General features: G+C 40.7%; 1 protein-coding gene across 1 annotated transcript in view; it reads left to right on the plus strand.

Annotated features, from left to right (window-relative positions):
• The window catches only part of PPM1H (protein phosphatase, Mg2+/Mn2+ dependent 1H), a 77630-nt gene that overhangs the window by 43661 nt on the left and 15087 nt on the right, over positions 1–18882 (plus strand). The window contains exons 5-6 of the mRNA XM_063309271.1: positions 14537–14621; positions 17780–17898. Coding sequence (XP_063165341.1) covers positions 14537–14621; positions 17780–17898 — 204 coding nt within the window. The remainder of the gene's footprint in view (positions 1–14536; positions 14622–17779; positions 17899–18882) is intronic.

Raw genomic sequence — 18882 nt, forward strand, 5'->3', positions numbered from 1 at the left:
GGTCATCTCCTGTACAGACTATAGCAATGCGCTCTACATAGGGCTACCCTTGAAGAGTATACAGAAGCTACAGCTGGTTTAAATGTGGCCACGCAAACTATTTTGGGTGCCCCAAGGATGGCACGTGTCACACTTTTGCTGCGGGAGCTGCATTGGGTATTAGTTTGTTTCTGGGTCCAATTCAAGGTGTTTGTTATCTCCTTTAAAGCCCTACGTGCCCATCTCATCCCTATTATATTGCCTGCCACATCCTGTCAGGCAAAGAAGGCATGTTGTAGACCCCGTCCATGAAAGAATGTCAATTGGTGGGGCCCAGGAAGAGAGCCTTCTCTGCCGTTGTTCCTGCCCTATGGAACACTCTGCCTCCAGAGATGAGGTGGGCCCCCACTCTCCTGGCAAGAGGTGAAGGCCCAGCTCTACCATCTTGCATGGGATGTGAGGAGGGGTAACCAACCTTGGCAGGGCTGCAGCTAGGGTCTGTGTCACCCAGGGCAAACATGGATTCTCGCCCACTTTGGCACCCCCCCCCCCCCCAGCGTGGCGCCCTGGGCACATGTCCCGCTTGGCCCTCACCAAAGCAGCCCTGAACCCTGGGGGTGGTTAGCACCCTGAAGATGCTCCCAGAAATTAAGAACTTTTTAACATCTACGCCTTGGACTATATTATTTATTTAACAATGGTTTTATTATATTTTTAACTAGTATTTATTCTTGTTTTTATTGTAAACCACACAGAGTCGCTCTGAGTGAGATAGGCAGTGACTAAATGTGAAATATAAATATAAATTTGTATTTATTTATTAAATTTTGCCACTGCCCATCTCTCCCCAAAGGGGGATTCTGGGCAGTTTACAACAAAGATAAAATCATTAAAATACCATAAGTAGATATAAATACAAATATAATATTGAGCATAAATAGAGTACAAAATCCAGATGTCCATGATAGTTGGATCTCACCTATATCTAAAGGGCCATTTTAGGGCGTGAACCATCTCCAGGGGTGATTACTTCCCTTCTCACCCTAAGCGAGGCGGCAAAACCAGATCTTCAGTTGTTTTTCGAAGGCCACAAGAGATGGAATCTGTCTTATCTTCCCTCGCAGGAAGGATGTTCCAGAGGGCGGGAGCCACTGCAGAGAAGGCCCACTTCCTGGACCCTGCCAGATGCTCTTACAAATGGGGTCCATAACATGCCCTCTCTGCATGATTGGGTGGGATGGGTTGATGCAATAAGATGAGATGGTCCCTCAAGTACCCTGGACCCATGCCATGAAGGGCTTTAAAGGTAATAACTAATACCTTGAATTGCACCCGGAAGCAAACTGGTACCCAATGTAGGTTGTGAAGCAATGGTGTAACATGTGCCGCTCTAGGGGCACCAAGAATTGCCCTTGTGGCCGCATTTTGGACCAGCTGTAGCTTCCGGTTACTCTTCAAGGGTAGCCCCATGTAGAGTGCATTGCAGTAGTCTATATGGGAGATGACCAGGGCATGAGTGACTGTGCGAAGGGCCTCCTGGTCCAGGAAAGGGTGTAACTGGCCACGAAGTTGCACAAAGGCCCTCTTGGCCACAACTGCCACCTGCTCTTTGAGCAGGAGTCATGAGTCCAGCAGGACCCCCAGATTCTGTTTTGGGTCTGTCTGGGGCAATGCACCCCCATCCAGAACTAAGGATGTTTAATTCCCAGATACCGAAGAGACCCCCACCCACAGCCACTCTGTTTTACCAGGGTTCAGCTGAAGCATGTTGCTCCCCATCCAGACCCCCATAGCCCCCAGGCACTGAGAGAGGATGGTCACAGGAGATGTATAATTGAGTATGATTGGCATATTGATGATACCTCATCCCGTGATGATGTATGATATCACCCAGCGGTTTCACGTAGATGTTAAAAAGAAGCGGAGAGAGTACCGAGCCCTGTGGCACCCCACAAAGGAGGGGCCGTGGGCCAGATTTCTCACTCCCTATCAACACCGACTGGGACTGGCCCTGGAGGAAGGAGGTGAACCAGCGCAGAACTACATTGCCCAGCCCTAACTCCCTGAGCTGACCATAAAGGATACCATGGTCAATGGTATTGAAAGCTGCTGAGAAGTCAAGAAGAGCAAGGATGGATCCACTGCCTCCATTCTGCTCCCACCAGAGATCATCCATAAGAATGACCAATGCCATTTCTGTTCCATATCTGGGCCTGAAACCTGACTGAAAGGGGTCTAGATAATCCGTTTCATCCAGAAGTCTCTGGAGCTGCAGCACCACAACTTTCTCAATCACCTTTCCTGAAAAGGGGAGGTGGGAGACTGGATGAAAATTGTCCAAAACAGTAGGGTCCAGCAATGGTTTTTTGAGGAGGGGATGCACCAGCACCTCCTTAAAGGCTGCTGGAAACACCCCCTTTCTCAAGGATGCATATACCATTGCTTGGACCCAACCGTATGTCACCTCCCGAGCTGCTTTCACTAGCCAGGAGGGGCAAGGGTCTAGTTGACAGATGGTGGCATTTACAGTCTGGAGGATCCAGTCCACTTCCTTGGGCCCAACAGGATCAAACCGCTCCCAGATAACAGGGTAAGTCCGTTCCCTCAGCATCTCCACAGACCCTGTTTATACAGGGCTGCAATGGGGGGGGGGGAGGCAAGTGGGGCATATGCCCCAGGCACTGCCCTGGAGGGGCACCAAAATGATAAAATACTATTTGTATATTGAATGTTTCCTGGCAGTTATAATAATTTCCACAATTAAAGTTGCTAACATCTCCCTCACCAACCAATGGGGGGGGGGGCGCGGAATCCATGTTTGCCCTGGGTGACAGAGACCCTAGTTATGGGCCTGTGTTTGTTTGTTTGTTTACACACACACACACATGTATATACTGTATATATTTTATAAACTGGTAAACTTTGATTAATGTTACTATATAATTAAGTACTCTGAAATATATAAACAAATGAAGAAACTTTTTTTCTTGTTTTGGCCTGAATATTGGGGAACTGGCACATTCATTTTCAATGAATGCAGCTGCCCTTTCTTCAAGCTAAAACAATTAATGATGTTTCTTCAGTCATTTGTACATATTTACCTGAATCACATGAAACTATTGCCATACATTTGTGTGTAAATTCATGTGAAGAAATCCAGCACAGAACTTCTCTAGGTGGATGGAACTAAACAGTCATATTAGAAACCTACATAATTATTGCAGTAGAGTTTTTAAGCCATTGCTAGCAAATACTAACATTTTATGTGTAGCAGTTTATGCAGACAGTAAGTAGATGCACATCAAGAACTTGTGTATTTAATTCTAGGAGCCAGTGGAGAAGAATCATGCTTATAATCCTGAGTCTTTTTTCTATGTTCCTTTCTCCTCCTTTTGCTGTTTTCTGATCCATGTAATAAATATCTACTTGCAGAAGATACAGTAAACTCTTGCCTTGTTCGCTGTGTCTGCCCAGACACCTCCTGCCTTTGACACATTTCAAATACTTCGTCAAACGTGCAGGTGTTTCTGCCTCACTCTGGAATTCACAGTGTTCAGATCCTTTTGACAAAATGAGCACACCCTCCCTGTGGCTTGAAATTCCTAACACACTATCAAAAAGGGCCTTGCAAATGGTTTCTCTTGTCACTTCTTAGCAGATTTTTGAATCTGTTATAGAGGTATGCAGTTCAGTATTGTTTTTCAAATCATTTCTGGTTGAAAAGATACGCAATAGAATCAGGGCATCCTATGAATACTCTTCAGGAAGAGAGTGTTTTTCTTTTTCCTTTGGAACATTCAAATGCCAGACAATCTGTTACAACTGAAATCACTCTTTCAACCGTCTGCAGCATGGTAGTATTTTCTGTGCAGCTTAAGCAGGATGGCTTTCTCCTATAGTATGTGTATTTCAGCCTTCTTTCTTTACATGAAACTTGAAATCTAAGATACACATACAGAACCAGAGTTGCTAAAATGCTTGAGTGTGTTAATACACTGCATGTAACCTCCTGATCAATGGTTTATGGGCCAAGGTATGTTGACTTATAAACTTCTGCCTTGCATAGAATGATGCGAGGGTGCTTGGGGAAAAATAGGATTTTGGTTATGATCGTGCTTTATTGTCTGTCATCATCTGGGAATGTTGCATGTAGCCTGGATATGACTAAAGCTCCTAACTGAGTCTACACCTTCTCTGTTTTACTAAAAAGCATTATGTGAGAGACTTGATTGATCAAAACTGTGATGGGTGGTGGAGGTTAGTATCTGTGGTTCCATCTGGTGACAACCATGTGGAAGATTGGGTTTGGTATATTAGAGGATACATAAAAAGGGTTTGATTTAACAAATGAAATTAAAGAAAAATAGATGTGTGTCTGTGAATCTAAGAAAAAGGGAAGAATATAACAGATTGGAAGGAAAGTAGACTGGTCTTGTGGAGTAGAGTTATTCAATACATGCTGAGAAGTGAAAGTGTAGGTTTAATTATGAATGACATGGCTAAAATGTATGTCAGAAGTGGTGTCATCTAGGTTGGTATAAGTGCATATGAAAGTAGGAATTTATAGGTTAGTGATTATGCATGTTACATTCTGGTTAAAGGTGGTAATGGAAGAACTAGATAATGATGTTTGGGAAAATTGTCCAACCTTTTGAATATATGTTTATCCAAGGGAAAAATTATTCTGTTAGGTACCCTGAATGGATGAAGTTGGTGGGGAATAAGATGATAAACTGGTTACAATATGTACGAATTCTGTCATTCCTTAAACATTATATAAACAAAATAGTTTTATTCCCTTTTATGAATTTCAACAGAATAATTAAAGTAAAGTACAAAAGGGCAGTGTCAAAAATTTATGGTTTATTATTAAGGGTCTTTGGAATGCAAACTTAATTCTTAGAACACCTATGTGAATGGAACGTCATAAAAATATCACAGATAGAAACTGCTTTATTAAGGCATAAATAATTAAGATGAGACTCCGGGAAATTAGGGAAAATTCATTGAAATTAATGCATCAGTGGCATTATACCACAATTCTTCTAACAAAAATTTTGAGGACTACTGTATATCTAAGGATGTGGCAACATTAGAACATACTGGCATGTTTGATCTAGCGCTCCAAAATCAAACAATTTTGAAAACAGCTTTTTAGGGATATAAATAAAATATTTACGCAGTTGTACGCGGCTAGATATAACACCCCAGAAAATTATGTCTTTTTTAATTGTCTGAAGGATGCATATTTTCATTGTGCATATTTTCTGAAATACGCATATTTTCATTTATTCCACTATTATTCCTTCCCTCGCTTTGCCATACATAGATGCGTTTACTAATTTAGTATCTTACCATTTGGCCTCTCCATAACTCCATTGTGATGCTGCCCAGTATTCACAGGATTAACAGCTTCTTCCTGGTCACAGCATTAATGTCTTTTCAGTTTCAAGAAAAATCACACAGGTTTTGGCACATATGCAGTAAGCAGATGTCCAAACTTCTCCCTTTCTGCTAATGCCACTGATGCATTAGAAAGAGTTTTGTATTCTAAAATCAGACCAAAGTTGCTAGATGACAGTCCAGAAGCCAGTGGGATTTACCACTCCTCTCAATCATAGATTTAAACTGGAATTTGCAAGAAGTAGGATTTTGCAGGTAACAAAATTGACATAGAAGTAACCTCTGTTCCAAGGGTTGTCTGTTCTATTGAGCAGCAGGAAAAAGTTAACTAAGAGCTGCACTAAGTTTAATTTCTTTTCTGTTTGGTAGTTAATGCTTTATTGTTTCTGGTATTTATGTTATTTATGTTTGCTCATTGAGTTATGTGTTTTTATGCAGCTTAGCAATTCTTTACATCAGAGTTACTTCTACGTTACTAGCAGATCTATCAAATTATGTTTGCTCAGAAGCTTATATGGTCCTTTATAGTTTTTTTTTAAATAGAAGAGTCTTTTGAACTGCTGTCCATGATTTTAGCAACTCTGTTTTTACCTTCTCCATCATTGGATGGTTTGCCTGTGGCTACTTAAAGTTAAAAGGGTACATTTACCTTCTTCTTCTCTCTCTCTCTTAATTTTGTTTATATCTTGTGAGTGATCTTACTCCAAAAGGAGAAAGGGCTGATTTCCCTAGTCATGTGCCTCTATGCTCCAGAGCCAGGAAATGGCTATAGAATTTCTACCATTTCTATCTTTTTTTGTCCCTTTTATTTGCCAATGAGGTACATAGGCTGTGGGGTTCTTATCTCTCTCTCACATGCTAGGTTGGGAGAAGATGTTGGGGTAGAGGCATCTCCCTAGAAGATAAGTGATGTAACAGTAACTACCATGTTGCTGTACCAGGGTAAGAAGGCAGGGGAGGTTGTGTATACCTGGAAGATTTCTGGGAGACAAGGATTGAAATCTCCTAATATTTTACACTATGGTTCAACCCTGATAGTTTTTTCTCAGAATATGAGAAAACACTCCTCCTCCTCAGGTCTTTTGGTCATAATAAACATTAATACAAACCTTGCATTACTTCTTCCACCTTCAGGACATCATATTATGTCCTTAACTAGACAACTGGCTCTTAATTACATATTCTAGAAACTATACTAAGCTGTCTTGCCACATAGCTCAACTCCTTTTGTTTCTTCAGCATCTTGGTCTCCACTTCAGCTATAAGAATTCTTCTTTTTTTGGATAAGCTTCCTGTATCCAATTTATAGTACAAAAATAGATAACATCTTAGGAACTGCTTTCCTACTGTTGCCATGACTCCCTGCATGTCAGGTGATTGTGCACAAGATCTCCTCCCTAATAAGAGTCAGGGCGTGCATCTTTCTTCAGTTACTGGGCCATATGGTGGCTGTGACTTCTGTGGTTTCCTATTCCTGCTTTGGATGTGTTCCTAACACACTTTTCTTTCACTTCTCCAGTATGGACGTAAGACAGCCATTCCTCTCAGTTCTGCCTTGAATCAGAGAATTCCTCCATTGGTAGCTAATTTCAGACAATCTCACTTTGGATGGAGCATTTCAAAGAAACAGTTACAATAAAACAATGGGATGAGCTATGGACTACATCTATAAAATTTACACCAAGTTGTAACTTAAAGAAAAATTGGAACAAAACATTTTACAGATGGTACACAACTCCATCAATAATATTTACGATGGACAGATCATACAGTAATAAATGTTGGAAAGGCCTTGATACAGATGGAACGTGTTATCACATATGGTAGACATGTAAAACAGCTCAGACAATTTCACTTTCCTCTCCAAAGTGTATCATAATCACTGGCATGTTAATCCTGATGGGGAGTTCACCTTTGCCCTCTCTGCATCTATGGTGCTTGATCCAGGCATGAGATTTGCAAACAAACTTAAACTTAAACTTAAAACTACTCACAGTTTCCTAGGCAGTTTCCATCCCCAGACATGATGAATGCACTCATTCTGCTCCTTAAAAACTTCTCTCATAGGATTACTGATGTCACTACATCACCATCATGTCCTGCTTCAGTAATGACTCTGACTTCATGCTGCATGCCTCTGTAGTAAGTAGTAATCTATCGCATTGGAAGTGAATTATTTAAGCCTCTTCATGTTGTTTCTTAGATTCCTTAACCATTTCCTAGTTATAGGTAAATAAAAGTTTCATGCTACTTTCAACAAATATGGAAGTGATATTAAATCCCAAACAGCAGAAATATTAAGAACCAGTGAATTTGTAAGACTTCAAACACTACCTTGGTTGCAATACACATTTTCCCAATATGCTCGCAAAGTAATTTATTGTCATTTATCTGGTGCTGATTCTGCTTCTACCTGTGGAGAATGACTAAGACAAACTTCTGACCTATGTAATGAATGGCTCTTGTGGTGCTAGAGTTCCTATCCTTCTAGCATAACTTTATTTTCTGATGTCACGGGGTGGTTCAATTTGCCAATACGGGTAGGTAAAGGTAAAGGTTTCCCTTGACGTAAAGTCCAGTCGTGTCCGACTCTAGGGGGCGGTGCTCATCTCCATTTCTAAGCCTTAGAGCCGGCGTTGTCATAGACACTTCCGGGTCATGTGGCCAGCATGACGACACGGAACGCCGTTACCTTCCCGCCGAAGCGGTACCTATTGATCTACTCACATTTGCATGTTTTCGAACTGCTAGGTGAGCAGGAGCTGGGACTAGCAACGGGAGCTCACCCCGCCGCGTGGTTTCGAACCGCCGACCTTCCGATCAGCAGCTCAGCGGTTTAACCCGCAGTGCCACCACGTCCCGCCAATACGGGTAGTCCTCACTTAATGACCCTAATTGGGACCAGCAACTCCATCGCTAAGTGAAGCAGTCATTAACAGAAACATCACGTGTCCGCCTTGCTTAGTGACGGTAGTTTCGACAATCCCTGTCGCTATTATTAAATGAATCCTGTTTTAGCCGAAGACCCACTCCTATCCAAGCCATTCCTGGCTTGGTCCCTCCCTGCCTTGAGCCTCAGTTCTTCCAAGGCAAGGGACTGCCTTCCCTTCAACTCCCCCAGCCACCTATTTCCTCCCTCATCTCTGCCCTTTTGGCCATCCTGAACAGCATGAAGAGGCTGCTGTATTCTCCTGCCACCATTCTCCCAACGCCGCCCCCAGTGGACCTTCCTCCCTGTGCTTGGCACAATTATCATGTTCTTTCTCCCCTCCGTTGGGCTCACCACTGCCACCGAGTACTGCCTCAAGCCCCATACTGTGGCAAGCAGCCCTGTTGCTGCAGCGTGGCAAGCAGCCCCAGAACTGCAGTGTGGCAAGAAGCCTCGTTGCTGAAGCTCTGGGGCAGCTTGCTCCAAGAAGCCCCAAAGCCATGGTGCGCCAAGAAGCCCCTGAGCTGCAGCATAGTGTGAAGCCCCACTGCCCCAGCCTAGCAGTGCAGCCGAAGCCCCAGCTGTAGCCACCCTAGCTGCCCTGCACTCTGAGGCTCCTGCTGCCCTGCACTCTGCTGCCCCAGCTGACCTTCCCCATTTTCTTGCTCCTGCTGCTGATGAAGCGCACCTGGCCAGGCCCTTCGTGAGGTAGCTGCTGGCCACACAAGGTCACCTTCTTGAGGTCTTGAGGGGAGACTGCTGCATGTGACCTCAGGAGGAAGGCCTTGTGTGAGGAAGCTGCGTCACGAAGGGCCCAGCCAGGCGCACTTCATCAGCAGCGGGAGCAAGAAGACAGCGAAGGTCAGCTTGGGGCGGCAGCACATAGGGTGTCAGCGGCCGTGGAGTGCAGGGGTCCAAAAGGGCAGAGATGGGGGGAGATAGGTGGGTGGGGTTTATTGAACTACACCCTGCAGTTGTAAATGAGGGTGGGCTGCCAAGTGCCTGAATTTTGATCATGTGGCTGCAGGGGTGCTCCAATGGCTCTATCTTTGAGGATCGGGCGTAAGTACCATTTGCTCAGGGCCGTTGTAACTTCGAACAGTTGCTGAAGTGAGGACTACTTGTAGTCGCTGCCTAATGTAACATAATTTATAATATATACAGAAGGAGAGAGAATATTGCACAGCAATCTAAGCAGTGTGTGTGTGTCCTGTCCATCCACCTCAATTGTTTAGCAACGAGGCAAGAGTGTGCATGTTTTTAAATTAATTACACTGGAAGAATAATTTGGGAACCAATTTAGAATTTTCACAAATGTTTATTGATTATTTGAGTCTGGATTCAGTTCATGTATCCCTAACATGCATTGGTAGTCATCAAAGGTCTTACAGTTGCTGTCTGAAGGACTATTTTGATAGCTGCTTTAAAAATGTTAAAAATATCATTGTTTATTTAATTGGCCTTTTTATTTAATCATGGCCTTCAGTGTGTAAATCATCTAACAAATCAATGACTGATTCAGAAAGTGGAAATCTGAAAATGAGAGGAAGCAATGATAAATATTTCAAATATATATTTGGAGTTCATTATTTGGTTTCTAGTATTTATTCCATGTGTAATAAAATATATAATTTCACATCATTTCCAATAATGCGCAAAGGGGCGCCTTGATTCAAGAAAACTTCCATAGGATCACCCCACTGAAACAGGTTTGCAAATTGTAGCTGTAACTTATTTCAAATTAGATGGGTGTAAAGCCTCTTTTGGTTTTTGCAGCACCTCACAGATTTAAGGCTTTCCTGCTGCTGTTAGGGTTGTTACAGCGAATAACTGTAGCGATTTCATTTCTCTAAATAGAGAATTCTGAGGAAAAGGGCTGACGTGTAATGACGTAGATAAAATAGTTGTAAGCAGCCCAACCAGGGAAATTTCTCACTTCATTCAACCTTCTCTAATGTTCAATCTCCCTGCACCTCACAAAAGCTAATAATCAGAAGCAACGCAAAGCATACTCTCTTACAAGGACACTTAATTGTCATGTTGATCTTAGCACTCTAGAAAAACCAATGGAAAATAATGAACTTACTTTTTAAGCAACCCTTGAAATTATTTTTTAAGATGGTATGGGGCTCTTTCTGCATTGGGTCTTTTGCTGGACAATATAAAGGGTGCCATGATTCCTAATTCCTCCTATCTCTTCCTTAAAAAGGATGATGGTGACTATTTCAATTTTTTTATTGCAGTGAAACTCTTGGAAGGTATTCAGTCAAAAATTGGTATGGCTAATACTTTCTCTAGATGGTCTGCTATCTTCGCCATTTTCTTCCCAGTCTACCAAAATAATGAAGCAGTTGCTGGTGCTTCCCCATTATGACCCATGGATTCAAGGTTTGCCCTTGAATCACACTGAATAGCATCTGTTGGGCCCAAGCCTAATCTCCATGTATTAGACTTGGGCTCCACAACCTCCTTTTCATTTAATTTTCTTTTAAAAAGAACTGGTATATTTTTTAAAAAATATTTTCCCTCGATATCATACCAATTGGGACAAAAGTCAGAATCAAATCTTTATTACAGTCATAAAGTAAAGTAGTAAAGGTTTCCCTTGACATTTAGTCCAGTCGTGTCCGACTCTCGGGGGCGGTGCTCATCTCCATTTCAAAGCCGAAGAGCTGGTGTTTGTCCGTAGCATAAATTGGGACAAATGCTTTGGGGATCAGACAGCTTAATTTAGGCAAAAGGAAATAAAAATGAGTACCATTCTAGGCTGTTCTTTTTTTACATTTGGATAATAAAGTCACTTTACAACATCAGTGTTAACAAGATAGGTGATCTGAAAGATGAATAGAAGTGAATTATTGCTTGAGGAAAAATACATTCCATAAGGCTGCTTTGTCACTGAGGGGTTTTCAGTTAGTTCTGACATTCTCTTTTCCCCAGCATGAGTCATCTTGTCTCATATCACATCAGGTCACCAAAATCTAACTCTGTGCTTAAAAAATAAGTTAATATCTATAGTCAGCATGACAGTGTGAGTGGTGAAGCCTCTTAATATCTAGTAATAACATCTAGGTATTTCCTTGAAGCATATATTTTTAAGGAGGTTTTTCTGTCACAGCTGTATTTTTGCATCAACATGTGGCATAATATTTTTGGTTGCATTTTCTTCTTTATGTCAGCCTTCCCCATTCTGAGGTCCTCCAAAAGTTTTGGACATCAGCTCCAATAATGCCCACCCGGCACAGCTTCCATATAGCGCTTCTGGAAGAGACTAGATATATGTGTTCTTTTCAGACCCTGAAATCAGTACCCCCAACCTTAAAACATTAATATTGTAAGGCCAGAGATTTGTACTGTTCTTGCAAATGCATGATGAGAACTGGATATTCGCTTCAAAGACCAAAGGTAGTTTCCATATGAAGCAGCTCATGTAGTATTCTTAGGTACCTATATCAGATAAATTGCTCAGATTGCTCCTTTCATTGACTATAATATTAGGTAAGGTGACTTTTAAGAATGCATTTATTGAATGGTTAGTGACTGAAAAATAATTTCCTACTGAATGATCTCTGTTTGGTCACCAGGAGAATGGTTGCTGGCAGTTCTGGATAAGTATCTACTGAGACTGTTTAGAACAGCCTTTCTCAACCTTTTGACCTTGGAGGAACCCTTGAAATATTTTTCAGGCCTCAGGGAACCCCTGCACATTCAGGCTCAAATATAGGCTAGAAGTTATGAAATTGTTATATTCGTTTCATGTGTAGGCCTGTATATATGCATTAACAGTGTTCTTAAACTGAAAATAAAGAATGAAACTTCTTTAATATGAAGTTGCCTGAATTTGAAATAATTTTTTACATAAATTGTGATCTCCCAGGGAACCCCTAGTGACCACTCGTGGAAACCTAGGGTTCTACGGAACCCTGGTTTAGAAGATCAACAGGGAAATAGTCAGATCCCCTGATCAAAGGTTTCACAGAAACCCTTATCAGGGCATCTCCCATCATTTCATTTTCTCATGTTGCCAGATGGGAGGAGGTGTGAAGTTGGAGTGTAAAGTGGTTTATTATGGCTATGGAGCACATCAAGGACGCGGGGCTGAGATACGCCAGGAATACCATCTGGATGGGAGGGGGAGTGACATGCTTCATGGGAAAGGGGACTAACTAAGGGGATGTAGTTTTAAATTAGGTTTGAGCGGGAAATCTTTATTTGCAGCTTGCCTTCTTGTTCATTACGCTTCATTAAAACAGTTAAAGGAATCCCAGCCTCTTGACTGTGTATGTGTGAATGCTCGAATGATCAGGTGCTGACAGAAATGTTGACTGACTCACACATGGCAGTGCATGTATCGTGTTTGGCCTGTACAGGCCCATTTAAGACAGTAAGGTTGTTTAGTGATCACAGATCTTAGTTGACGATAATAATGGATGTGTAAAAGAATAGAAGCATTCCAGCCCCCAAATAACTGTTTCAAGCATTCCAAACATGAAACAAAAATTTGGTGGTTTTGTTCTGAGTGAAACAAAGCTTGGCTGTTTCAAATGGCATTGTTTTGAGTGTGCTGACTGGGTCAAGGATTGTGATTGGGGATGTTTTGTCGCTTATGATTAGGTTGCTTTTTCCTCAAAACTTTCCAGCTGAATCAGCTCAGTAGTAGGAGCCAGTCATGTCTCTGCTGCTGTAGGTTTAGATTGGACAGGGTGATATGAGAAAGAGCTATGGATGTGGTCAGGCAGAAGAAGAGGATTCACAGCTGTATGCCAGCCAACCTGCCTGGCGAGTTACTGGTATCAAGGCAAAAATAATCCAGGAAGAAAATGAACAGATGGGAGAAGGTCCAAACAATTGTTTTATTAGTCTAAAACTATCAGGTTATAGTGAGTCTCTTGCATCCCAGCAAAAAGCAGGAGCCACAGGGTTACATAGATCTTATAAAGAATGTTGATCAAAGACAGTTTGAGCATCTGTCTACGCTAGCAGAAGATCCCAGAGACACAGTTGCTTTACTGCTGGTAAGAAAACAAGATAACCACGAAGTGGTATCCTTCATGGTGTGAAAACATTACACACATATTCCTAGAACGGAAACTTAACAACTTTGATAAATGATTTATGCCAAGGCTGTAATTGTTAGTCTAACAAGCAGATAAGGAAATGCCTCAAATCTGTTTTCTTTCAAAATATGAATTCTGTAATCAGTCACTACCAGACACAGATTTGTACAATAATAAAATTTAAGTCTTAAGGATGTTAAACGTGCAGGCGTACACACATACACATGATGCTACATTCATATAAGTAAGCATAAGCATGAGTATACAATTGTTTTAACCTGAGTTCTTATTCCGACCCACCACAATGATGACTTAAAAAAAATGCTACAAGGAAATTAAAATTCATGTGAATATATGAATGTGTTACATATGTATCAGGCAGTGCTTTATTTTACAAGTTGATAAGAGAGTGATATACGCACATGTGTGCACTACTGTGTTTCACAGAAATATTGCTAATGGTGCTGAAGTTGCATAAACAAAACTACTATTGAAACAGTGTTTTGGTTAGTTTGTGGAGCTACAGTGTGACTGCTCTTTTGTCAAATTAATGTGGAGCTTCAGGTGCTTTAAAGTTGCAAAGATTCTCTGTTGTATTTGTATGAATTAAAGTACCCTTTGGCTCAGCAAAGGACTTGGATTCATATTCGTGGTCAAATTTTATTATTTCACAAGGAATTAGTTAATAAAATCTACATTGCTCCACTGATGGTATTTCAATTAGTCAAAAAAATTGAAGTAATTTTAAACTGTAGCAGGCTTCTGATAAGGATGACATACTAAGCAGTACACACATATTCTTTCTCTTGGTAGATACCTGGTTAGATTTTTGTGTCTAAATATGGGGTTTTTTGCCATTTTCATTTGTGCTAAAATGGTTATTTTCTGAAATGACATACAACTTAGCAGTTTTGCATAAATAAGCCATATGCATAAGTCATCTGGAGCCAGAGATTGAAGACCCATCAATACCCATATGAGATCCTAGCCTGCAGAGAGTTGTTCAGTGATCTAATGTATGCTATAAGTTTTCTGTGGCATAGGCAAATGTGCTTCTCTTATTTTTTGGTTTGATAGAACAGATCAACACTTCAGTTTCCTAAAAAAAGCCACCTTTCTAAAAAGGGGCTGCTCTCCACACTCTTACTATGTATTCTGGATTTTTCAGAGCCATAATAATCAGAAATGGAGAGGTCATTCCAATGTCTTCAGAATTCACACCAGAAACAGAGCGTCAGCGGCTCCAGTATCTGGTAAGAGACCTAAAATCTTATATTAGCAGGTGGTAAGAATGGAACTGTTGCCTACCTGGTTCTTTATATGTGAAATCGATGCTTTGCACTGCCTCTGTTAAACCAGAAGAGTACTTGGTGTGTCTGATTGCTATTAAGTACCATAAGAATAGTTGAAATGTTCATGAATGAGCCGGGGAAGATTTAAAACACTGTCTTTTAGGTCCAGATGAACCAAAGTTCCCATGATATGTGAACTCAAGGATGTGGTGGGTTTTTTAAACCAAAGTGAACAACTTCCAATCCCAGGACTACAAACTGTCTCAAAAGCCCAGAATTGTTGCCAAATAATTGCTCTTAATATGTCAGAAGAGGAAATGATTAAATACATGGAGACTGGGCATACTAACTGTAGGAGTTTTGTGACTTTAGAAACATATTCAGTTCCTGAACAATATAATAACCCACATTCAGTGCAATCAAGAGCTGTGGCAGGACACTGATTAATTGATCATGTGCCATCAAATCGGTGGCAGCTCTTAGCAACCACGAAGATAGATTTTCTCCATGATTATCTGTCCTAACCTGGTCTTTTAGGTCTTCTATCAGTGCCCCTATTGCCACTGTAACTGTCCATCCACCTTGCTGCTGTCCACGATATTCTCAGGAGTCCTCCAACTTGGCAGAACTTACAAAGCAATCATCATCACCCATACTCAGTGCAATCAAGAGCTATGGCAGAACATACAAAGCAATAAAGAGTCTGCAGCACTTAAACGTTAAGAGATCTGGTACAGCCAAATGTTCATGTACCATCCCTGCATATATTAAATAGTATATTTTTACTTGTCGAATTCAGAACAGACAAGGAGTCTGGTTTATTAGTCTCCTTGTGCCTTGGCAGTTGTCAGAATATTGGTGGTGATCTCTGTCCTTCCTATTTCCATTTCTTAAAGCAGAAACAGCCATCTCTTTGTCAGGTTGTGGAATCTGCCAAGTGTGGCCTTTACATAAATTCTCTGGAGGAGCAGCTAACACCTCAGGCAAATGCTACACACAAATCTGTTTCTTCCTCCCTTATGTCCCTTGCTTTCTCTCACAATCTCTAGTGCATCATCATTTTAGTGGCCTTTCATCCCGCTGAGGCTGATTGGGGCAGGTTTGGGAGGCCAGATAGCTTTTCCTTTTTAGAAATGCTTGCTCTTTAGATCATAGGTTGGCTGAGTATAAAAGCAGGAATGGAGGACACAGGGAGAGTGAACTGTACTGTACTCTTGGTTTTATTGCTGCTGTTCACACTACCCAGTGTCTTAAATGTTTTGGGAGAGAGGACTACTTCAGGAGCACACATATTTACAGCAACAAACACAAAGCAAATATAATAAATATTCATGCTTCTGTCATTTAAGTAATTTGTGTACCTTTAAAATCAAGGAGGTTCTGTGGCATTTTTGGAATTTTATTTTATTTTATTTTATTTTTTATTTTATTTATTTATTTATTTATTTTCTATGCCACCTTTATTATTTTTATAAATAACTCAAGGCAGCGAACATACCTAATACTCCTTCTTCCTCCTATTTTCCCCACAACAGCAACCCTGTGAGGTGAGTTGGGCTGAGAGACAGTGACTGTCCCAGGGTCACCCAGCTGGCTTTCATGCCTAAGATGGGACTAGAACTCAGTCTCCTGGTTTCTAGTCTGGAGCCTTAACCACTAGACCAAACTGGCTCTCCAATATGGTCTTACATGAAGGAAACAGAGATAGAACACTGCCTGTGATGATGTCTTCCTTTTTTCTGGTTGGACTTAAAAAGACTGACTTAAAAGTGCTTCTGCCAATTCCCTAAAACTTCTATGTATTTAGTTCATCTCCTGATGTACCATATAGGCTCTGGCTCTAGATATCAGATGCAAAGAAAATGTGTAAGAAAGGTGAAATTGCATTAGGGAGAGTTTCAGAAGCACTGGAAGTAATACTGTTCGTAATGAAAAGAAATGTTTTGGGATTCCTATTACATTTAGTCTTTCTTTCTTTTTCTTCCCCAGTCTTACTGCCACTACAAGCTGTTGGGATGAGATGCATGCAGTCTCTCTCATGCCCCACCATAAAACAGCAGCTTTTGTTTCTGTTTTAGGGATCTTATCTAGATGCCACCAAAGTTATTATGAACACGCACTGAAACTAGTCAATAACTCAGATTTCAGCACCAGTAGCATTAATCTACAAAATAGGTCTTTTAGTTTGCCCTTGTGTAAAGAAGCCATTTTGAAAGCCAGAGAAATGTCTTATCAGATTTGTGACAGAAAAAAACCAGCTTTTCAGAAAGCAGAAGGAGATGAAAGCTTTGGTACAGCAGCTGATCAGATCTCTCATTAATTTTATTAGATTTGGCAGGAACCTCTTGTCTATAAGTTTATGAATCTATGGATTTTCCACTAAATATGCAAATGATTTGTATGCTTTTTAAGTTGTTCATTCATTTTTATTAAAGAAAGTTGGCATGTTTAATAATATTTATAGCAGTGACTGAAGAAATGTTGATTATTTTGGATGGCACCATATTACAGAATCACCATGTACAATATGTAGCATGTATGCAAATATAATAAAATAGTACAAGACTTAAAAAAACGTTTACAACCAACAGCTGGACTGTCTCTCCAGCAAGCTGGGAATATGTCCAAGCAGTGATATCTCTTTGAGAAGTCAGATCTGGGGGTGAAAGGCCTTGTTCTCACCCAGGACTCTGTGTACAATTTTTAGGGGTTGGCTGATACAGATTGCTTTGGCAATGAGACTCTTCTGTTTGGGTAGCCAAGTGAGACATCACCTTCTCTCCAATAAGTTGATCTGCCTAGGAAAGCTGAGGGTATTGGCAATCTATAAGGCTAACAGGCTGCCAAAAGCTCATAGGTAAGATGAGAAAGAACAAATTAGGGCCTGATATGGTATTACAGAATTGTGATGCTCAGCCCTAGTTCAGTATAAAATCAAATGTATAAGCAGCTTCTCCTGATTGCAAATGCCAGAAGAAAGTACAGCAGTTGTGCAAGCCAGACAATGAAAAGATGTAACTAGGGGTTTGGGATAGTTTGATGAGATGAGGGAGAAGTGTGAGCTGTAATTACAGATTTCTAGGATGATTGCCTAGTCATTGCCCTCTCTTAACTTACAGGCATATATGCAGCCCCATTTGCTGGGAAATGAGTTTACACATTTGGAGTTTCCAAGGAGAGTTCAGCGAAAGGAAATTGGAAGAAGAATGCTTTATCGAGACTTCAGCATGATTGGCTGGTAGGTGTACACCCCTTTTTGGAAAACTGGAAAATATGCTTTGAAAACATGCCCAGAGATCTGGTCATGTATATGTAACATTTAGAAATACAAGGGTTCTTACATAATAACACCTTTTGATCACACAACTAAAGAGATTATATTGGAACCCAGACATGGAAAACTGGTTGTGTCACAAACATGGGGGAGTAGGTGAAAACAAAATTTCAGGCTTGTAATTTTGCGCCATCTAGAGTGTATTGTTTGTTGCTTAAGGATTTTATTTGTCCCTGGTGCTTTTGCAGCTCCCATTGTGGCCTTGCCCTAGAACTACTCAAGGCTTCTTATTTTGTCTATTTAATACCATTTTGATCATTGTGTTGTTATGTAGGAACACAGTTCATTAATTCTAACATTGGGATAAGATGCTATTTTATATGCTCTTTTTTTTTTAGCAAGCAATGCTATCAACAGAGGAAATACTACCTTCAGTGTAACCATTAGGGACAAGAGAAATTAAGATATCATAGCTGTATGCATTTTCAGTATGCAGTTTTTCTAAAACGTGAAGCCATCCATTGAAAAATTTGGAAAGATCTAATATCTGAAGGATAACGGACTTTTTGTTTTCATACTGAATGTGAAAATTCAGAGGAAGGAATTTCTCCCCCATCTCTTTTTGATAAGGCAATTAAAACCTTACAGTTAATTCTCCAATGGGTTTAGTTGGTGTGAGAGAGATTCTTTCAGAAGTCAAAGGCTGGAATCCTGGTGCAAAAAAAGCCTTTCCCCTCAATCCAAAAAGGGGATGTTGAATATTTTGTAATAGTTATTTTTCAGTCTAGTGGAATGGTGCTAGTTGGCTTTTTTTTTTTTTTTGATGGAACAAGTCTTGCCGCCTGAGATCTAATTTTTTAAAAAAAACCTACATTTTAATTTCTTTTTCTGTTTTTTTTTTCTTTTAGTTGAGGTGGTGCTTACTTTTCTTTGGAAACTTTATGTTTT

This window comes from Candoia aspera, chromosome 7 (assembly GCF_035149785.1).
Source record: "Candoia aspera isolate rCanAsp1 chromosome 7, rCanAsp1.hap2, whole genome shotgun sequence".
NCBI lineage: Eukaryota > Metazoa > Chordata > Lepidosauria > Squamata > Boidae > Candoia > Candoia aspera.